Source organism: Onychostoma macrolepis, chromosome 09, assembly GCF_012432095.1.
Source record: "Onychostoma macrolepis isolate SWU-2019 chromosome 09, ASM1243209v1, whole genome shotgun sequence".
Taxonomy (NCBI): Eukaryota; Metazoa; Chordata; class Actinopteri; order Cypriniformes; family Cyprinidae; genus Onychostoma; species Onychostoma macrolepis.
In genome coordinates, this window is record NC_081163.1 from 23,428,662 (window position 1) to 23,446,159 (window position 17,498).

The following is a 17,498-nucleotide window of genomic DNA, read 5'->3' on the forward strand; positions in this document are numbered from 1 at the left end:
ATAAATGTAGTTACATCTACAGAATAAATGTAATTAATATGTACAACCCAAATTCCGGAAATGTTGGGATGTTTTTTTTTTTTATTTGAATGAAATGAAAAGTAAAAGACTTTCAAATCACATGAGCCAATATTTTATTAAATATAGAACATAGATAACATAACAAATGTTTAAACTGAGAAATTGTACAATTTTATGCACAAAATGAACTCATTTCAAATTTGATGCCTGCTACAGGTCTCAAAATAGTTGGGACAGGGGTATTTTTACCATCGTATAGCATCTCCTCTTCTTTTCAAAACAGTTTGAAGACGTCTGGGCATCGAGGTTATGAGTTTCTGGAGTTTTGGTGTTGGAATTTGGTCACATTCTTGACTGATATAGGTTTCCAGCTGCTGAAGAGTTTGTGGTCGCCTTTGACGTATTTTTCGTTTAATGACGCGCCATATGTTCTCTATAGTTGAAAGATCTGGACTGAAGGCAGGCCAATTCAGCACCCGGACTCTTCTACTACAAAGCCATGCTGTTGTAATAGCTTCAGTATGTGGTTTGCATTGTCCTGCTGAAATACACATCATCTGGAGGGGAGCATATGTTGCTCTAAAACCTTTATATAACTTTCAGCATTCATAGTGCCTTCCAGAACATGCAAGCTGCCCATACCATATGCACATATGCACCCCCATACCATAGATGCTGGCTTTTGAACTGATTGCTTATGACACGCTGGAAGGTCTCCCTCCTCTTTAGCCACGGTGTCCGTGATTTCCAACAAGAATGTCAAATTTGGACTCGTCTGACCATAGAACACTTTCCCACTTTGAAACAGTCCATTTTAAATGACCCTTGGCCCACAGGACACGACGGTTCTTCTGAACCATGTTCACATATGGCTTCCTTTTTGCATGATAGATCTTTAGTTGGCATCTGCAGATGGCACGGCAGATTGTGTTTACCGACAGTGGTTTCTGGAAGTATTCCTGGGCCCATTTAGTAATGTCAATGACAGAATCATGCCGATGAGTGATGCAGTGTCGTCTGAGGGCCCAAAGACCATGGGCATCCAACAAAGGTCTTCGGCCTTGTCCCTTACCTTGTCTCCAGTTTCTCTGAAACTTTTGATGATGTTATGCACTGAAGATGATGCGAATAATTATAATAATAATAATAATCGCTCTGAGAGTATTTCACAAAGCGTTTTAGCACTAAAACTAGCTCCTAAATCTGTGAAATGTTAGAAGTAGTGAAGTGGACTCCTAAGTCACTAAGACCAAGTCACAACTATCCTAAAATGGCTGTTGCTGGCAATCTGCCTTGGAATATAAACATTTTAGAAACATTTGACGATAATGAGCTTTTAAAAAGGTATTATCCCAACTCCAAATTTTCCTTTTAATTATATCATTTTCATTATCCAGTTGGACAAGAAGTAACAGCTTGTCTTGCATCCAGTTTGGTTTTCTTTTACCAACACCTGTCTTACACCTGTCAACAGCATGTCTTACTATCAGCCATGATTATTCTACTCTGTTAATTAAAAGGCTGTTTATATGCATATCTGCCAACTGTTTACGAGAAGCACACATGTAAGAGACTGACAATTAGCTGAACATATACTTGTTTAATGAGTGACACTTAAAATCTTTATTTGAATGTGGCAACATTTTTATTTTAAACCTTTATTTGAATATGGCAACATAATATTGCACTCTAAAATATTTCTATGAATGTATCTCTGACAGAGACCCCTCCCCTATCAGCCAATCACTGTGTGCATAGTTAGTAAGCATGCTGACATCATCCATAGCAACGAGGTCAACTCCGCCCTTACTCTTAGCTTAAGACTTCTCTCTATTCCTTAGTAAAAGTTTGTCTCAGCAGCTTTGTGAATAGGTTTTAAGAGAAACTCTTAGCTAAAATCTTTTACTGCTATTTAGGAGAACTCTTAGTGGTAAGATAAAATGTTTTGTGAATACGGGCCCTGATATCAATGAACTTAATTAGTTGCTAGATGTTCTCCCTGCTGAATATTTTCAAAATTTCTTGCTTTTTCAGCCCTTTGTTGCCCCCGTGCCAACTTTTTTAAGACCTGTAGCAGGCATCAAATTTGAAATGAGCTCATTTAGTAGATAAAAGTGTAAAATTTCTCCCTTTAAACATTTGTTATGTTATCTTTGTTCTATTGTGAATAAAATATTGGCTCGTGTGATTTGAAAGTTTTTTAGTTTTCATTTTATTCAACATTTCCGGAATTTGGGTTGTAAGACAAGTCAGTAAAGCAAAACTTATTGTCTGGTTTGTAGTTCAACACACTGTAGTCTTTGAAGCCCATGCTAGAATAATTGTTAGAGATGCAGGCAGTAGTCTGTGAAGCATCCCTCACTGTCTGTCTGGTGTTACCGGATTGATTATGGAGCTTGTTAATGGAGACAGCAAGACATCCAGCCAGTTTTGCATTACAACAATCTAGTCTTGAGTACATTAACTATCTCTACTCATCTCTAAATATTTTATATTAATCCTCATGTTTTTGCTTTAATTAATTACGTGCATGTTAATACAGCTAACACAATTAGCTACAGCTAATTAGTCATAAATAAATAAATAACATGGAATAAAATTGTCACTTTTTAGGACTAGGTGTCCTAAATATACTTGAACACTAAAGACTACCTTTCTGCATGAAAATGCCTTGTCAGGTATATGATGTGTACTGTTATTAAATTGGCATATTGCTCTTGGGACAGGGAAACCTGCCATTGCTCACAGAGACATAAAGTCAAAGAACATTCTGGTTAAGAAGAATGGAACTGCTGTGATTGCTGATCTTGGTCTGGCTGTCAAACACGACTCCAACACCAACACTATTGACATCCCCGTTAACCACAGAGTGGGCACCAAGAGGTTAGACAATATTTTTCTTACATAAGGTCATTATTACTTTAAGTATTAAATCATAAAAACTTCAGTGGAAGAGCCAGTCACTGTATTTGAGTCAGCTGTCTCTCAGTAAATACATAAAGGATAAGAGTGTTGGTTGCATGTGCAGACAGGTGCTATAATCTGACTATTAAAGACTTTCTATTTACTGTGTGTGTTTTAGGTTTTGGTTTTGTGTATTCAAGATTCTTGAGTGATAAAGAGCATGTATGTGTGTCTGTGTGTTTTTGACTATAGTTTTAGTATGTGTGTGTGTACATGACCTTGTATAAGACACGTCATTGTTTGCTTTCAGGTGAATGAGGACATCTTGATGGAGGTTAATGCGTTCATGCGGTGTGGGTACATTACTCTAATTGGAGTGTGTTTGTTTCTGCAGGTACATGGCTCCCGAGATCCTGGATGATTCCATAAACATGAGCAGCTTTGAGTCATTTAAGCGTGCTGATATCTATTCACTTGGCCTGGTGTTCTGGGAACTTGCTCGCAGATGTTCCGTCCAAGGTGCCTTCCTGTGTTAAAGAGTGCTCAGATCCAGATAAATGTACACCAGCAGTAGACTGATTTAAAGGTGCCATAGAATGCATTGATACAATATTTTAAATTGTTCTCTGATAGGTAGAGGTAAGGGCAAAAAATCTCCAGAAATGGTTTTACATGTCTAGAATGAAATGGTCTGTTATTACCTTATTTGGAAGGGTCATGAATAATAATTTTGAGCTCTGCTCTGATTGGCTGTTTCACAGTGCGGCTCAATGTTGAGCTCTGCTTTGTGGCTCATTTCAGTAGCTCACACAGCAGGAAGGAAACACAGGGAAAATATATATTTCAATACTTTCTCGCGCAGTTATATTGTTGGGTAATTATACTGTAAATAAAATGCGGGCATCTATTCAATATGCTATTAATATGCGGGGCACTGAAACTGCTTTCGAATGCATGATCGCTTTTTAGTTTCACTTTGACTTTCGAGATTCGTGATCGCACGTACTCTGTTTATACTATGGAGCGGCAGTACTTATCACATATTTTACAAGATCAGATGCTTGTCAGTGGTGCTCAGGATCTGTCAATTATTCGCCATCATCCTCAGTCATCTCTCCTTACTCTGTTTATGTGGTAAGTGAAAAAGTACTGTAATGTAACAGGCTACCCCTAGCAAGCAGCTACCATGTCCCTTTAGTGGCTCGCGTTATTTTATTAGAATGCTTTCCGTGCCTTTCTGAATACAGACACCAACCCAACCCATCCCTGCACTTCACATCTCCTGCACAGCCTGGAACATAACATTTATTTCCATGATCTGCCATTTTCGCTGTTTTCCACGCTTGTTTCTTCACAATACCTGCAGAACTTCTCATGATTTGGCTGGTGGCTGGCCTAGAACATGGGCGGGTATATGCAAATGTTGGGGGCGTAACTATTAGTGATCCCGACTGTAACATCACAGTTAGAGTTATGTTCTGATTTGCCCCTTTTTTTCAGTGGTCTTTTGCATTCACGAGATTTAAATAAGAAGGAGGAAACAATACTGTTTGAGGCTGATGGTATGTCATTTCCATGTACAGAACTGTTTTTATTCTACTATGCCAAGGTAAATACAGTTTTCCATTCTATGGCACCTTTAAATGATGTTCTTATTCATTGATGTTTTGAGTAAAGAAGAGTTCCTTATATACTGAAAAGGCTTGTGTGTTTTTTTTTTTTTTTTTTAATTTTTCATAAAGAAGTAAACGAAAGATAGATAGATAATTTATTTATTAGCTCTTATATTTAACTGTCATTATTCAGAATTATTTGACTGCTCACTACCATGATTGCCCAATCAGAATAGTATTCCAAAAGGCATGCAATGTATAACAAGTTCATGTTCATACCCTTAAAGGGATATTTCCCTTCAGAATGAACATTCTGTCATTATTTACTCACCCTCATGTCATACTGTTTGTCTTTTTCCTTTAAAAATGTCTATCTTTTTTCAGCCTGAAAAAAAATATTTCACTCTTGTTATGAATAGGCCAGTCATCCACAGTTTATTTTTGTTTCATGTCTTGTCAATGATGCCTATTCAGTGTTCAGAAACATTGCCCCCTAGGCACAATAAGATGCAATAGGAAGTATTGCCTTAGCTAATAATGTGGTAAAGGTCACCAAACTTTGTGAGAAGTTTCGTCTGAGAGAGTCTTATTGAAGGAAAAGGTGGTGTCACTATTTTAAACCAACACGGCCTCACTCCCAACTCGTCACCTATTGACGCTTGGTCAGGACCCTTTAGTGTAATTTTTCGACGTGCAGGGTTTTGCTTTATATGTACGGAGCCCGGGAAGTCACCTGTAGGATAAAAAAAAAACCCATCCGTCCCCTCAGTTTATGAACCGTACTCACGAATTCTTAAACTGTTCATTCGAGTTAACAAATCGTGCCCACAGGTTAATAAACGGTACCCACGAATTTCCAATCCGTGCGCTCAGATTTAGTAAACCGTACCTTCGGTTTTTGAATCCGTACCCACAAATTAATAATCCGTGCTCAGGCTTTCACAATCCGTTCCCACGGGTTTGTAAACTCACGGATTTGTGGTTCCGCCCCCACCGGCAGATTCAACGCCACCTGTTTAGGTGCGGGATGCGCTGTATTGTGTTTATTAAACATTATTTTTCATAGTAGCCCATGAGACCACGATCCGCACTCACAAAATAGTCTTCTTTTTAGCGTTTATTTTACATTAATCACCAATAGGATAAAACACCGCCGCCTGTCTTATTTTTAGCGTTCATTTTAAGCTATAAAGCAATAGAAAATTTCCTGAATTTTCTAAAAAAAACAATAGAAGTTTTGAGAGAAGAAGGTAAAAGGCAATACAAAACAAATAATGTACCAGTTATGTGGTCATTCCTTTGCTCTCTAACCAAATATAATAATAGGTATAGTTATTTAATAATAACATTAACAGTGAAGGCTTGAAGCATATCTAACTCTGGGGGAAAAAGTTTAGTATAATAAAATCACCAAAATAAGTCTTCATGTTAAGAATGAATGGTACACAAACATATTTCCAAAACTGTAAAATGTTATTAAAAATAAAGCATTCATGAATTATTTTGTGACAAACATTTTACTGTCTTAAGTGCACTATTTAGCCTATAAATTAAAATAATAATAATGACTATTATTTTATTATTATTGTTGTTGTTGTTGTTGTTGTTGTTATTATATATTTAGGTTACATGCATTTAGAAGAAGGTTTTATCCAAAACGACTTACAAAAGAGGAACAAATGACTCCAAAGTCAGTCACAATACCAGGTTTATTTTACAATAATAATCAAGTGCTAAGATGATCACAAATTAAACAAGATTTGGACGCACATCTTTCTTATTAAATCGTTTTATTCCAACTCGTATCCGTTACAATTTGCTGTAGGCCTATCCCACATAATAATATGCAATAAAACAATATGATTCGTTAACACGTAGGCTACCTAGGAGCTTGCTGCATGAATCCATGAGTACAGTTTACAAACCCGTGGGAACGGATTGCGAAAGCGTGCGCACGGATTATGAATTTGTGGGTACGGATTCAAAAACCGAGGGTTTACAAAATCTGAGCGCACGGATTGGAAATTCGTGGGTACGGTTTATTAATCCGTGGGCACGATTTGTTAAACCGAGGGAACAGTTTAAGAATTCGTGAGTACGGTTTATAAACTGAGGGAACGGATTGCAAAACCGTCGGCACGGATTGTTTTTTTTTTCTCCTACAGGTGACTTCCCGGGCTCCATACTGACGCAAAAGGCTCATCTTCATGATTAAATTATAGATTGGGCGATAATATTGCCATTATTGCATATAAGTAATGTTGGGGTGTGTCACAACAGTTTTATTTATATTACACTATTTACAAATTTATGAGTACGTAACCCAACCCCTGCCCCTAAACCTACCATTTGTCAATAAAACACAAGATATAACAGGCAGATACAACTTCCGTCATAATTTATAAAAAAAATAAAAAAAATTGTAGTATTTCGAGGCAAAATGATTGATTTGTGAGAGGAAGAGACGCAATCGCCGTCTCTGTCCGCTGTAAAGCTCTTCCTGTGTGCTGTCTCTGTGTGCCAATGCATAAAATAGGCTTGTTTGAGATGCGCCTGGCCTCGCCTGAAATGTAGGCGAGAGTAGGCGGCTGCAGTGAGGGAGGAGTGAAATAAGCGCAGTCAAGACGGACAGTTCTGACCTCTCGAAGAAGAACAGATACGATATCAAAGGCAGATATCGCGTTATTCTCACTCATAGGCTGTGCTGCTGATAAACATGATATCATTTCAGTTCTGTTGCCTTTATATAAAAATAAATATGATGAACAAGACACTCAAAGTGTTTGCTATTTAATTCCATATACGAAAAGCATATTTACCATTCATTTTTACTTTAATACAAACATGTATTTTAGATTTTTATAGAAATATGGCAACAATCACATATCTCACCCAGAGATCACACTGTCATAGTGTTTGGAAATATTAATGCATAATTTAGGTACATATGAAATCAGATTTAAAAAATAAAACATTTTAGAAGAGAATGCAGCATCAAGGTTGTCTGAACCAATGAGCATTAAGCTGTGCCATAAGTCAGTCGTTTCCCATCGTGCTTTTGATCAGCGCAGTCGGCGGAGAGCAACTGTGCGCGACTGCTCAATCTGACACAGCCGCCTCGCCGTCGCGAGAGTTTTTTGGCACACGTCAGCGTGACATCAGAGCAAGGCGGACTTAACTCGGACACTTTTCTAACCGGTATGCATCTCGCAGTCATCACCAGTGATCTGTTATGCGCAGATTTTGCTCATCTCAAACAGTGTCTTGTGACCGATAGCATCATGCTGTTGTGAAATGCCATTGGCTCTTGAGTGTCTCGTGACCGTGACCTATTAGGTGTGTTTGACTTCATGCGGCGCCATGAAAACCGATCGGCGGCTGACTTGAAGAAGTGCATGCCGGTTAGAAAATTTGTCCGACTTGAACCGGCGCCGACGCCACGTCACTGTCACGTGTGGCATCAAAGTACCGCGAGAGCGTTTCGAGAGCAGCCGGCTGACTCAGCCAGCGCAGTATCTCCAGAGCGACTGCGGGAGCGCTGATGACCACACAGCTGTTTCACGATTGGCCAAATTCACCACATGACAACAATGACGTGTGTTTCTAACATCTTCAATTCCAATACAGCTCACAAATATTATTTTACTAGGAAAATATCACAATCGTGTGAAAAAATGGAAGTTTGAACATTTTATAAAAAGAGATTAAACAAATAGTACTACTACATTAGATAAAATTAAGAACAAAAAAGCAAGAAAGACCTATGAAGCTTTTTGTTACTTTAAATTGTTGTAATTTTACCCCGGCATGAATTCACTTTACATATTCTTACTTGTTATGAGTGTATATGCTTGTACAAACCTTTGTATAATTTTTGCATAATGATAATAAAAAAAATACTGCCCACAAATCTGTTTTTAGAACAGTAGCTTTTTTTACTGTATAGTCACAATGTTATAATGAGTCACATTTAATAATAAAAAAACACTGATAAAGGCTTATTGGTATTTAAATAGTACATGTTTATGTTGAACTTTATTCTTGAACAGATGGCCCTGTATTAGGCAGTATATAAAAAGTGTTTCTGTTGCTCATGAAAACATTTCTGAAACGTCAGTGCATTTGACAAATATTGCATGTTTTATGCTACTGGAGTATCTTTTTGAATGAGATGTGAGCTCGTTAACGGAGCAGGATCATTTTCAGCGATTAAAGCTTATGTTTTACTCTCTTCTTCGCATAAAGATATCATATGGCTTCAGAAGACTTGGAATGTAACACGACATGTTTGTAATGCTTTTATTCTGCTTGTTTATGGTTGTTTTTTGCAATAAATACCAGTGACTGTACTTTTATTTGCCTGTTACGTGTTTTATATTGTTCAGAAGTGGGTAGGTTTAGGGTAGGGGTGGGGTTACATGCTCCAATGAAAGTATACATTTATATAAAATTATTTATATTTAATACAAATGCATGAAAACCATTAAATTAACACAAACAACTGAAAACAATGGAGGACCATGTGCGTCGAAAAGCGACGCCAAGGGGTCCTGACCAAGCGTCAAGTTTACACGAGTTGAGAGTAAACCCTAGAGTAGCCTGTGTGCTACTACTACTAGCTACTACTCATATCACATGTGAAAAGGTTAGCCAATCGAAATGGACAGTACTTACACAGAAGTCTTAAAGACACATTAGCATACAACAGCTTGTTAAATTGTTAATTAATTGATAATATCATGACTGTTTAGGTCTTAACTAACATTTTATTTTCTTTCCCAAGGAATAACCTATAATATTGCATACCCTATTTATCCGCACATCTGCACCCAAATTTTAGAATTTTTTTTTATTTTTATCTATACTTCTTTTCAATAAATTCTTATGAATGCTTTGTTCTCTGCAGGGATTTATGAAGATTTCCAGTTGCCTTATTATGACCAGGTGCAATCAGACCCATCAATGGATGATATGAGGAAGGTGGTGTGTGAACAGAAACTCCGACCCAACATTCCCAACCAGTGGCAGAGCTGCGAGGTTTGTGTGATAAACCTACCATTCAGGTGACATTTGATAATATATAGTATTCACATATGAGGAATCTATTGAGCAATTTACACAGATGTAATAATGCTTCGAAAGTTTTCCTTAAATTAACATAGTAAAAGAAAATGCTCCTCATCGTAAACCTACTTCTTGATTATTTGTGTTTAAAGAGTTAGTTCACCCCAAAAAGAAAATTCTTTCATCAGTTCCAAACCTGTAAGACTTTTGTTTATCTTATTCTGTTTATTCTTGTTCATTAAATATCAACTTTAAGAAATATTATTTTCCTGGCCACAGAAAATTTAAGCAGTCAAAAGTATAGAATCACCCATGTGCTGTATGTTTGTGTTTATTCCAGGCACTGAGGGTTATGGGTAAGATCATGCGAGAGTGCTGGTACACCAATCCAGCTGCTCGTCTGACAGCACTACGTGTTAAGAAGACTGTGTCTCAGGTAACTGTGGTCAAGGACGTTAAAGAGTAAGATTTCAGATGCTCAGTTGAGATGCCAAAGATTCCAGGAGTTTAAGAGGGAAATGTTATCTTGTGATGACACCTGACCTGAGCATTAGAAGAATTAATGAACAAGAGTGTATTTTTTTTCTTAGTCAATAGATGGTGATAGAGTACTGATATACTGCTACCTCAACTGATCCTGTAAGTGCCAAATGCTTGGAGTTGCACTTGTTATGCTTTGTGCCATTAATGTTTTGCTTGGTGTAACTTAAAAATATACAGTGTTAAAAATATGTCAAAATGTCTATACACACAGACAGACAAACAGGACCAACATTTTTTTTTTTTTAAGACCATGTGTTGACGTCAGACAGCACAATGTGGTCTGCAAAAGTAAGCTTGTTTTTTTTTTAGCCAAGCTTTGCGCAGATTGTGGTTTCCTGGCACTATTTTTTTCTACTGTTTTACACATCTCTCATCATTTTTGATTGTTCCGTGTACCTGTTGAAACCTGAAGGATGATTTCCTGTAAGCCCTGTCATTTCTGAATGTAAAGAGAAAAGTTTGCGTTTTGTGCATGTGCAGATGTCTGGTCCAAACCTTGATGTCAAAAGAGGGGGGAAAACAAAAACAAAAAACTATCGTCCAAAGCCTTTTAACCAGATTCTTCTCAGAGCAGGGGTCTCCAACCTTTTATACACCACAGACAGGTGAAAATATTTATGTGGACCAGCTGGGTGTTAATGGGGTGTTTGAGGTGTGATCATAGCAATCATTAATTATTATTTTTTTACATTTAATTTACATGAAATCAGCACAATTATGATTCACAAAGCTATTGATGTGATTTTAACAACTTCATTCAGCATAGAGTGAAGTTCCAGACATGTTACACCTAGCCTGGTGTCTAGATTCAAATTCGGGTGCAACTTCTTTGACTCAAGTAGTGAAATCAGACAGCCGCCCATTCGTAGATGCTACTCTGTCTGCATATTCCAATGCAAAAGGATCAAATTTGCCTGATATGTAGTCATTCAGAGTCTTGAAAATCTCTGCCCCAGTTGTACCAGTTGACACTAAACGCACCCACATACTCATGCTCTTTGTACACTTTGGCTTGAAATATATATAACATAAACGAGCAGTATTTCCTTGTTATCAACATTGGTCAATTTGTCGAGCTGCAGAGCTACAGTGACTCGTTTAGCCTGTCACTTCAGTGTCTTCAGTGTCATCTATTCTCAGTCTGAAAGCGGTAGCTGAAAGGGCTTCTTTAGTTAGATGGTCAGCCAAGTATGACACACTTAGTGCAGCTATGTTTGTAGACATGGTGGCTTTCATTGACCCATTTGCTAATGCACATGCTCCAAAGCATGTGAATGGCCCATAGCCACAAAACCAAATTTTAGATACAAGTCATCACATTTTTGGTAAAAGGTGGCTTTCCTTTTTATTATCAATAGGTGCGTTATTGCCCTTCTGTGTACTTTTCCTACCTCCTTAACTAAAGAAACTTTTAAGGGACGTATAGCCTCTAGGTTGGGGACCTCTGATCTAGAGGACTTCTGAATGCCAATGTGAAATATATGACTGTGAAGAAAGTATACATTTTATACCGTTAATACTCAAGTAGTACTTTATTGCACTATACAAAGGCTCCAAGCTGCTGAACAATAGTAATCGACATTCAACTTACATATTTAAAATGATGGAATAGCCCAGAATATCTGAAACCAAACATAAAATGTTGTGTGTATAAATAGTCATGGGAGTGTATTGGAGCATTGTCATTTCTTAAAGTTTATAACTGCATAACTACTTGTCTGCTAAATATTGTGCTTTAAGTCTGTGTGGTCTTTGTGTTGTTTCACTGAGATTTAAGGCTGTTCACTAGGGATTTCTCTATTAGCAGTCTCGAGATGTGTGTTTGTGTAACTGAATGTGTGTGATTTATATGCCTTGTGAGGTTCTTGTGCATACAGAGTTCTACTTTTTGTACAGCTGTAATCTGGATCATTCTTGTCTGTAAATGATATCACTTTGAATGTCTGATTTGTGTTCAAATTGCCTCTGTTATGACACTAACAAAGCTTGTATTTACGGGCTTTTACAAACTCTATGAAGTATATGCATATGATGCATGTTATATTTTAGTCTTAAGTCTTTCATCAGACATGGACATAGTTTGCTAAATGCTTTGCATAAACATCCATATTCAAATATTTATTCAATCTGTACCAAAAATAAAGTATTTTCATGAATTTTGCCTGTTGAAGAATGGTCTTGTTTTATCCTGTTTCAGTCATTTGCAGAAGCATTAAATGCTTAAAAAAATGGATTAGAGGAAATGTCTGGAGGAATCCAAAAATCGTTAAAACTTTGGAAAATCTGCACCGTTACAGCCTGGTGCTGTTGAGAAATGTTGTAGCTCACTATTTTTAATTTGGGTATTCAATCTGAGATCCTAACAAATGTCGCTGTTTCAGACTTTACAAAGTGCTGTCTGTAAAAGTGCTGTCTTGTGTTTTGAGACAGAACAGATACATTTATATGAGGAGGGTGGAATAGATTATGTAATATATGTCCTCTGACATGTCTTTTTGTGAGTAGCACTTTGTTTTGTCTGTGTAAGAGTATTTAATTTTCTTAAATGTAAACCATAGAGCAATAAACTACTTTTCATGATTCATCTGCCATGATTCATCTGCCAGTTTTTTTTTTTTTTTTTTTTGTCTGTTGTTTGGGGGAAAAAAATCTTACAACAGTTCCTTTTTTATTTCCACATACTTTACTTTGTGTGATGTTAAGTTAATTAGAAAAACAATTAAGAAATAAGCTTGGATTGTGTAGCCTACATTTCTGCATATATTGTCACCAAATCTAGACTGTTAAACAGAGGTCCAATTAGTTAACATTAATTAATGCACTAACTAACATTAACTAACAATTAGCAATGAATTTATTTGTTAAATTATTTATAAATCTTTAACGTTAATAAATACAATTGTTCCTTGTTAGTTCCTATTAGCTCAGTTCTATTAAATGATATAAACATATTTGATATAGAATAAGTAATATTACTAATTTATGATTATTGAAATTAATGCTTTATATATATTTTTTGTTAGTTCATGTTAGTACATTAGAAATTAAATATTGTTAACAAATGGATTGTTATTGTAAAGCGTTTTCTTTCATATATTGCAATAAGCATCATCTAAATTGAGGTGTGGATCACCACAAAGAATGTGTGATGTGTAGGCCTTTTTTAGCAGTGATCATATCACTTCCAAAATTTGGATCAAACCACTGGAGATTACCTTTTACATAACTTGTATGTCCTTTTGGGGGATTGAAAGGTTGGGACCCCACTGACTTTCACTATATGGACAAGAACACCTGAAAGTTCCTTTAAATAGCTTGTTGTGTTCTGCAATAATTAAAAAAAAAAAAAAAAAAATCAAATTGCTTGACTCTTTAGATTAAGTTGGGATCTCATTTCTTTTGTGTTCTCTGACCCAAAGTTACCTTTAGCTGTTAACCCTAAAACATTCTGACTGATGACTAAACTAGGTAGTTCTGCCTCAATAACCTGCAGATATGATAGTTTCGGTCTAACTGTTAAGCAGTTGTGTGTGCATTTTTTTGTGCATGTGTTGTTTGCCTGTGTCTTAGACCCTTGGCTGATTTTAGTGTGCACTGGAAAATACGTTACAATCTGTGGTTTGGTCTAACATTTCCTTGAATCAACAGGCGTCTTCAGACGATGCATAAATGGTGTCACATATCTGAATATCTGATGAGGGTTCTTGAGATGAGAGTTCAAAATGATGTGGGTTTTAGTGCAGACCTTTACCACTGAAATCAGTTTAGAGTGAAGAAAAAATCTAGCCTAAAAAAATCTAGATTATTACAACTCTGTGTAACTAATTCAGGTTTCAAATATTTTTAAAGTGATCCATTAGCAGCTTTCATGTTATTGCAAAGCTAATACTGGATTACCAATAACCATATAACCATGTAATAGCGAAGCTTCAAGGCATGCCATGACAATAATCATTGTCATCTAAGGAATTTTGTGGAAATCTTGGCATTTTTTTGCCTTTTGGAGTATATTTATATAATACAGTATATTTATATAATTTAGTGATTATGTTCACTTTCAGTGGATACCACCTGCAGCTAGAGCGTTTGTAGGGTAATGTGAATAATTACTATGGTGTTGCTCTGTATTTCTAGATAGTAACTGGCTTAAAAAGGGTCCTGATCAAATCTGACTTTCTGATCTCACACGCAAGGCATCAGATACTACAATCTTGAATTTGATTCCTGCTTTGAAACTATTTGTATAAAGCTCCATATACAGGTGCTGGTCATATAATTAGAATATCATCAAAAAGTCGATTTATTTCACCAATTCCATTCAAATAGTGAAACTTGTATATTATATTCATTCATTACACACAGACTGATATATTTCAAATGTTTATTTCTTTTAATTTTGATGATTATAACTGACAACTAAGGAAAATCCCAAATTCAGTATCTCAGAAAATTAGAATATTTACATTTGAGTTTCAATTAATGACCATCCCTACAGTATAAATTCCGGGTATCTCTTGTTCTCTGAAACCACATTAATGGGGAAGACTGCTGACTTGGCAATGATCCAGAAGACGAACATTGACACCCTCCACAAAGAGGGTAAGTCACAGAGGGTCATTACTGAAAGGTGTGGCTGTTTACAGAGTGCTGTATCAAAGCATATTAAATGCAAAGTTGACTGGAAGGAAGAATTTGGGTAGGAAAAGGTGCACAAGCAACAGGGATGACCGCAAGCTTGAGAATACTGTCAAGCAAAGCTGATTCAAACACTTGTGAGAGCTTCACAAGGAGTGGACTGAAGCTGGAGTCAGTGCATCAAGAGTCACCACGCTCAGACGCCTTCAGGAAAAGGGCTACCAAGCCACTTCTGAATCAGAGACAACGTCAGGAGCGTCTTACCTGGGCTGTGGAGAAAAAGAACTGGACTGTTGCTCAGTGGTCCAAAGTCCTCTTTTCAGATGAAAGTAAATTTTGCATTTCATTTGGAAATCAAGGTCCCAGAGTCTGGAGGAAGAGTGGAGAGGCACAGAATCCATGTTGCTTGAAGTCCAGTGTGAAGTTTCCACAGTCTGTGATGATTTGGACTGCCATGTCATCTGCTGGTGTTGGTTCACTGTGTTTTCTGAAGTCCACAGTCAACGCAGCCATCTACCAGGAGATTTTAGAGCACTTCATGCTTCCTGCTGCTGACCAACTTTATGGAGATGCAGATTTAATTTTCCAACAGGACTTGGCACCTGCACACAGTGCCAAAGCAACCAGTATCTGGTTTAAGGATCATGGTATCCCTGTTCTTAATTGGCCAGCAAACTCGCCTGACCTTAACCCCATAGGAAATCGATGGGGTATTGTGAAGAGGAAGATGCAATATGCCAGACCCAACAATGCAGAAGAGCTGAAGGCCACTATCAGAGGAACCTGGGCTCTCATAACACATGAGCAGTGCCACAGACTGATCGATTCCATGCCACGCCGCATTGCTGCAGTAATTCAGGCAAAAGGAGCCCCAACTAAGTACTGAGTGCAGTACATGCTCATACTTTTCATGTTCATACTTTTCAGTTGGCCAAGATTTCTAAAAATCCTTTCTTTGTATTGGTCTTAAGTAATATTCTAATTTTCTGAGATACTGAATTTGGGATTTTCCTTAGTTGTCAGTTATAATCATCAAAATTAAAAGAAATAAACATTTGAAATATATCAGTCTGTGTGTAATGAATGAATATAATATACAAGTTTCACTATTTGAATGGAATTGGTGAAATAAATCGACTTTTTGATGATATTCTAATTATATGACCAGCACCTGTAGGTGACTTGACTATTTATGTTTTTTTTTTGTTTTTTTTGTTTTTTATAATGAAGCAGTGCATAGTAAGCAAATTAATGTAGTATAAATATTCAAATTTGGTCAAGAAAAACAGCACTGGTGTCACGTCGCATCAGCAGATTCTCAAGGTTGCCTTCATCTGTATTGGACATGAAATGAGTGCTGTTTGTGACAACAATGTATACAAACCTTTTGGTTAACACTTTATTTTGATAGTCTACTAACACTACGTAACTTTGCAACTACATGTCAACTAGCAGTCATTAGAGTATTAGTAGACTGTCTGTTTAATATCTTCTAACACTTTATTTTGATGGGTCTACAAACAATACTGACTATGAGAAACTTTGCAAGTCAGCTTATTCTACTAACCCTAAACCTAACCTAACAGTCTACTCTGAGATGTAGTTGCAAATTAATGAAAATTAGTTGACATGTAGTTGCAAAGTTACTTATAGTTAGTAGAATGTCTAAAGTGGACTATCAAAATAAAGTGTAACCACCTTTTAAGTTATACATGAATGCATCTGTGAACAATTCAAAATTGGACACAGTGCATTCAGAATAATGCGTAGGTTGATCTGGAAGTGGGTTCAAATGCAAAATTCATAGGTAAAACTTTAACGACACTGTCAACAGGAGCGTGCAGTATCTGTATCTGTAGCAATGGCAAAATTATTATGTGCATCTGTATTGTTTTTCAATAAAACCCAGTGTGAGCGGGGCCTACATGTAGAGTCATTCTAGTATAAACATAAAATTCAGATGTTAACTTGAAGAATTGTAAGTAAAAGGAAATTGTCCTTTAAGGAAAAAGGAAATTGTGGCAGAGTACATAGCCATCACTTGTGTGGGACAGTTGGGACATGTTTCATGGGTGAAACCAGGCTAAATCTGGGGACCCCTGTCTCCTCTGGATTAAGCAAACAAACATGGCATGATATTGATTGAGTCACGTCAGCATTAGGTGGGAAGGAAGGTGTGCTGTCCAGCAAGCTGGAACATGAAGGTGAGCTGCTGTTTAGGAAATCATAGGCAACTGGTTTATCAGTGACCAGAAGCACTATGAACATCTTTCTTGTTAGAGCTGTGTTTCGGTCCCTGGTCCTGGCATGACTGGTTCATAGCTGGACGTATAGAGATCAGTGCCAAGGGCTTGTCTAGTAGTCAGGTTTTTCGTTGAGCATCTGTCATGAGGGTTTATCTTGTTAAGACTTTAGATGACTGTGGAGACCTTAGGTGTTTTTTGTAATTTCTGGTTGCAGGTCCACCATCATTAGTCCACAGACTTATATTAGATGTCATTTTTCTTACAATGTTACAAGTACATTGGGTTAATTGTTCCCGGTTCTGTTTGCCCTAACTACAGCCTAACAACTTAATGGATTTGAATTATAGAAATGTTATGTGTATGCTAGTTTAAAGACATGCCTCCTGAACAGCACTAGGAAGACTGTTTCAGAGTTTGGGTGCTAAATAGGAAAAGGATATAGGCAAGTCACCTTTTCTCTATATTGCCTTAT

General features: G+C 37.0%; 1 protein-coding gene across 4 annotated transcripts in view; it reads left to right on the top strand.

The window, feature by feature from the left end:
• Positions 1-12,301, top strand: part of LOC131546926 (TGF-beta receptor type-1) — a 118,675-nt gene extending 106,374 nt beyond the window's left edge. For 3 of the 4 annotated variants that reach the window (XM_058787062.1, XM_058787063.1, XM_058787064.1), the window contains 5 exons: positions 2,748-2,904; positions 3,320-3,444; positions 9,445-9,575; positions 9,943-10,038; positions 10,193-12,301. In XM_058787062.1, coding sequence (XP_058643045.1) covers positions 2,748-2,904; positions 3,320-3,444; positions 9,445-9,575; positions 9,943-10,038; positions 10,193-10,237 — 554 coding nt within the window. In that variant the 3' untranslated portion in view covers positions 10,238-12,301. Of the gene's footprint in view, positions 1-2,747; positions 2,905-3,319; positions 3,445-9,444; positions 9,576-9,942 lie in introns of all 4 variants that reach the window. The other variant, XM_058787065.1, reaches the window with a different exon arrangement.
• Positions 12,302-17,498: the final 5,197 nt, after the last annotated feature.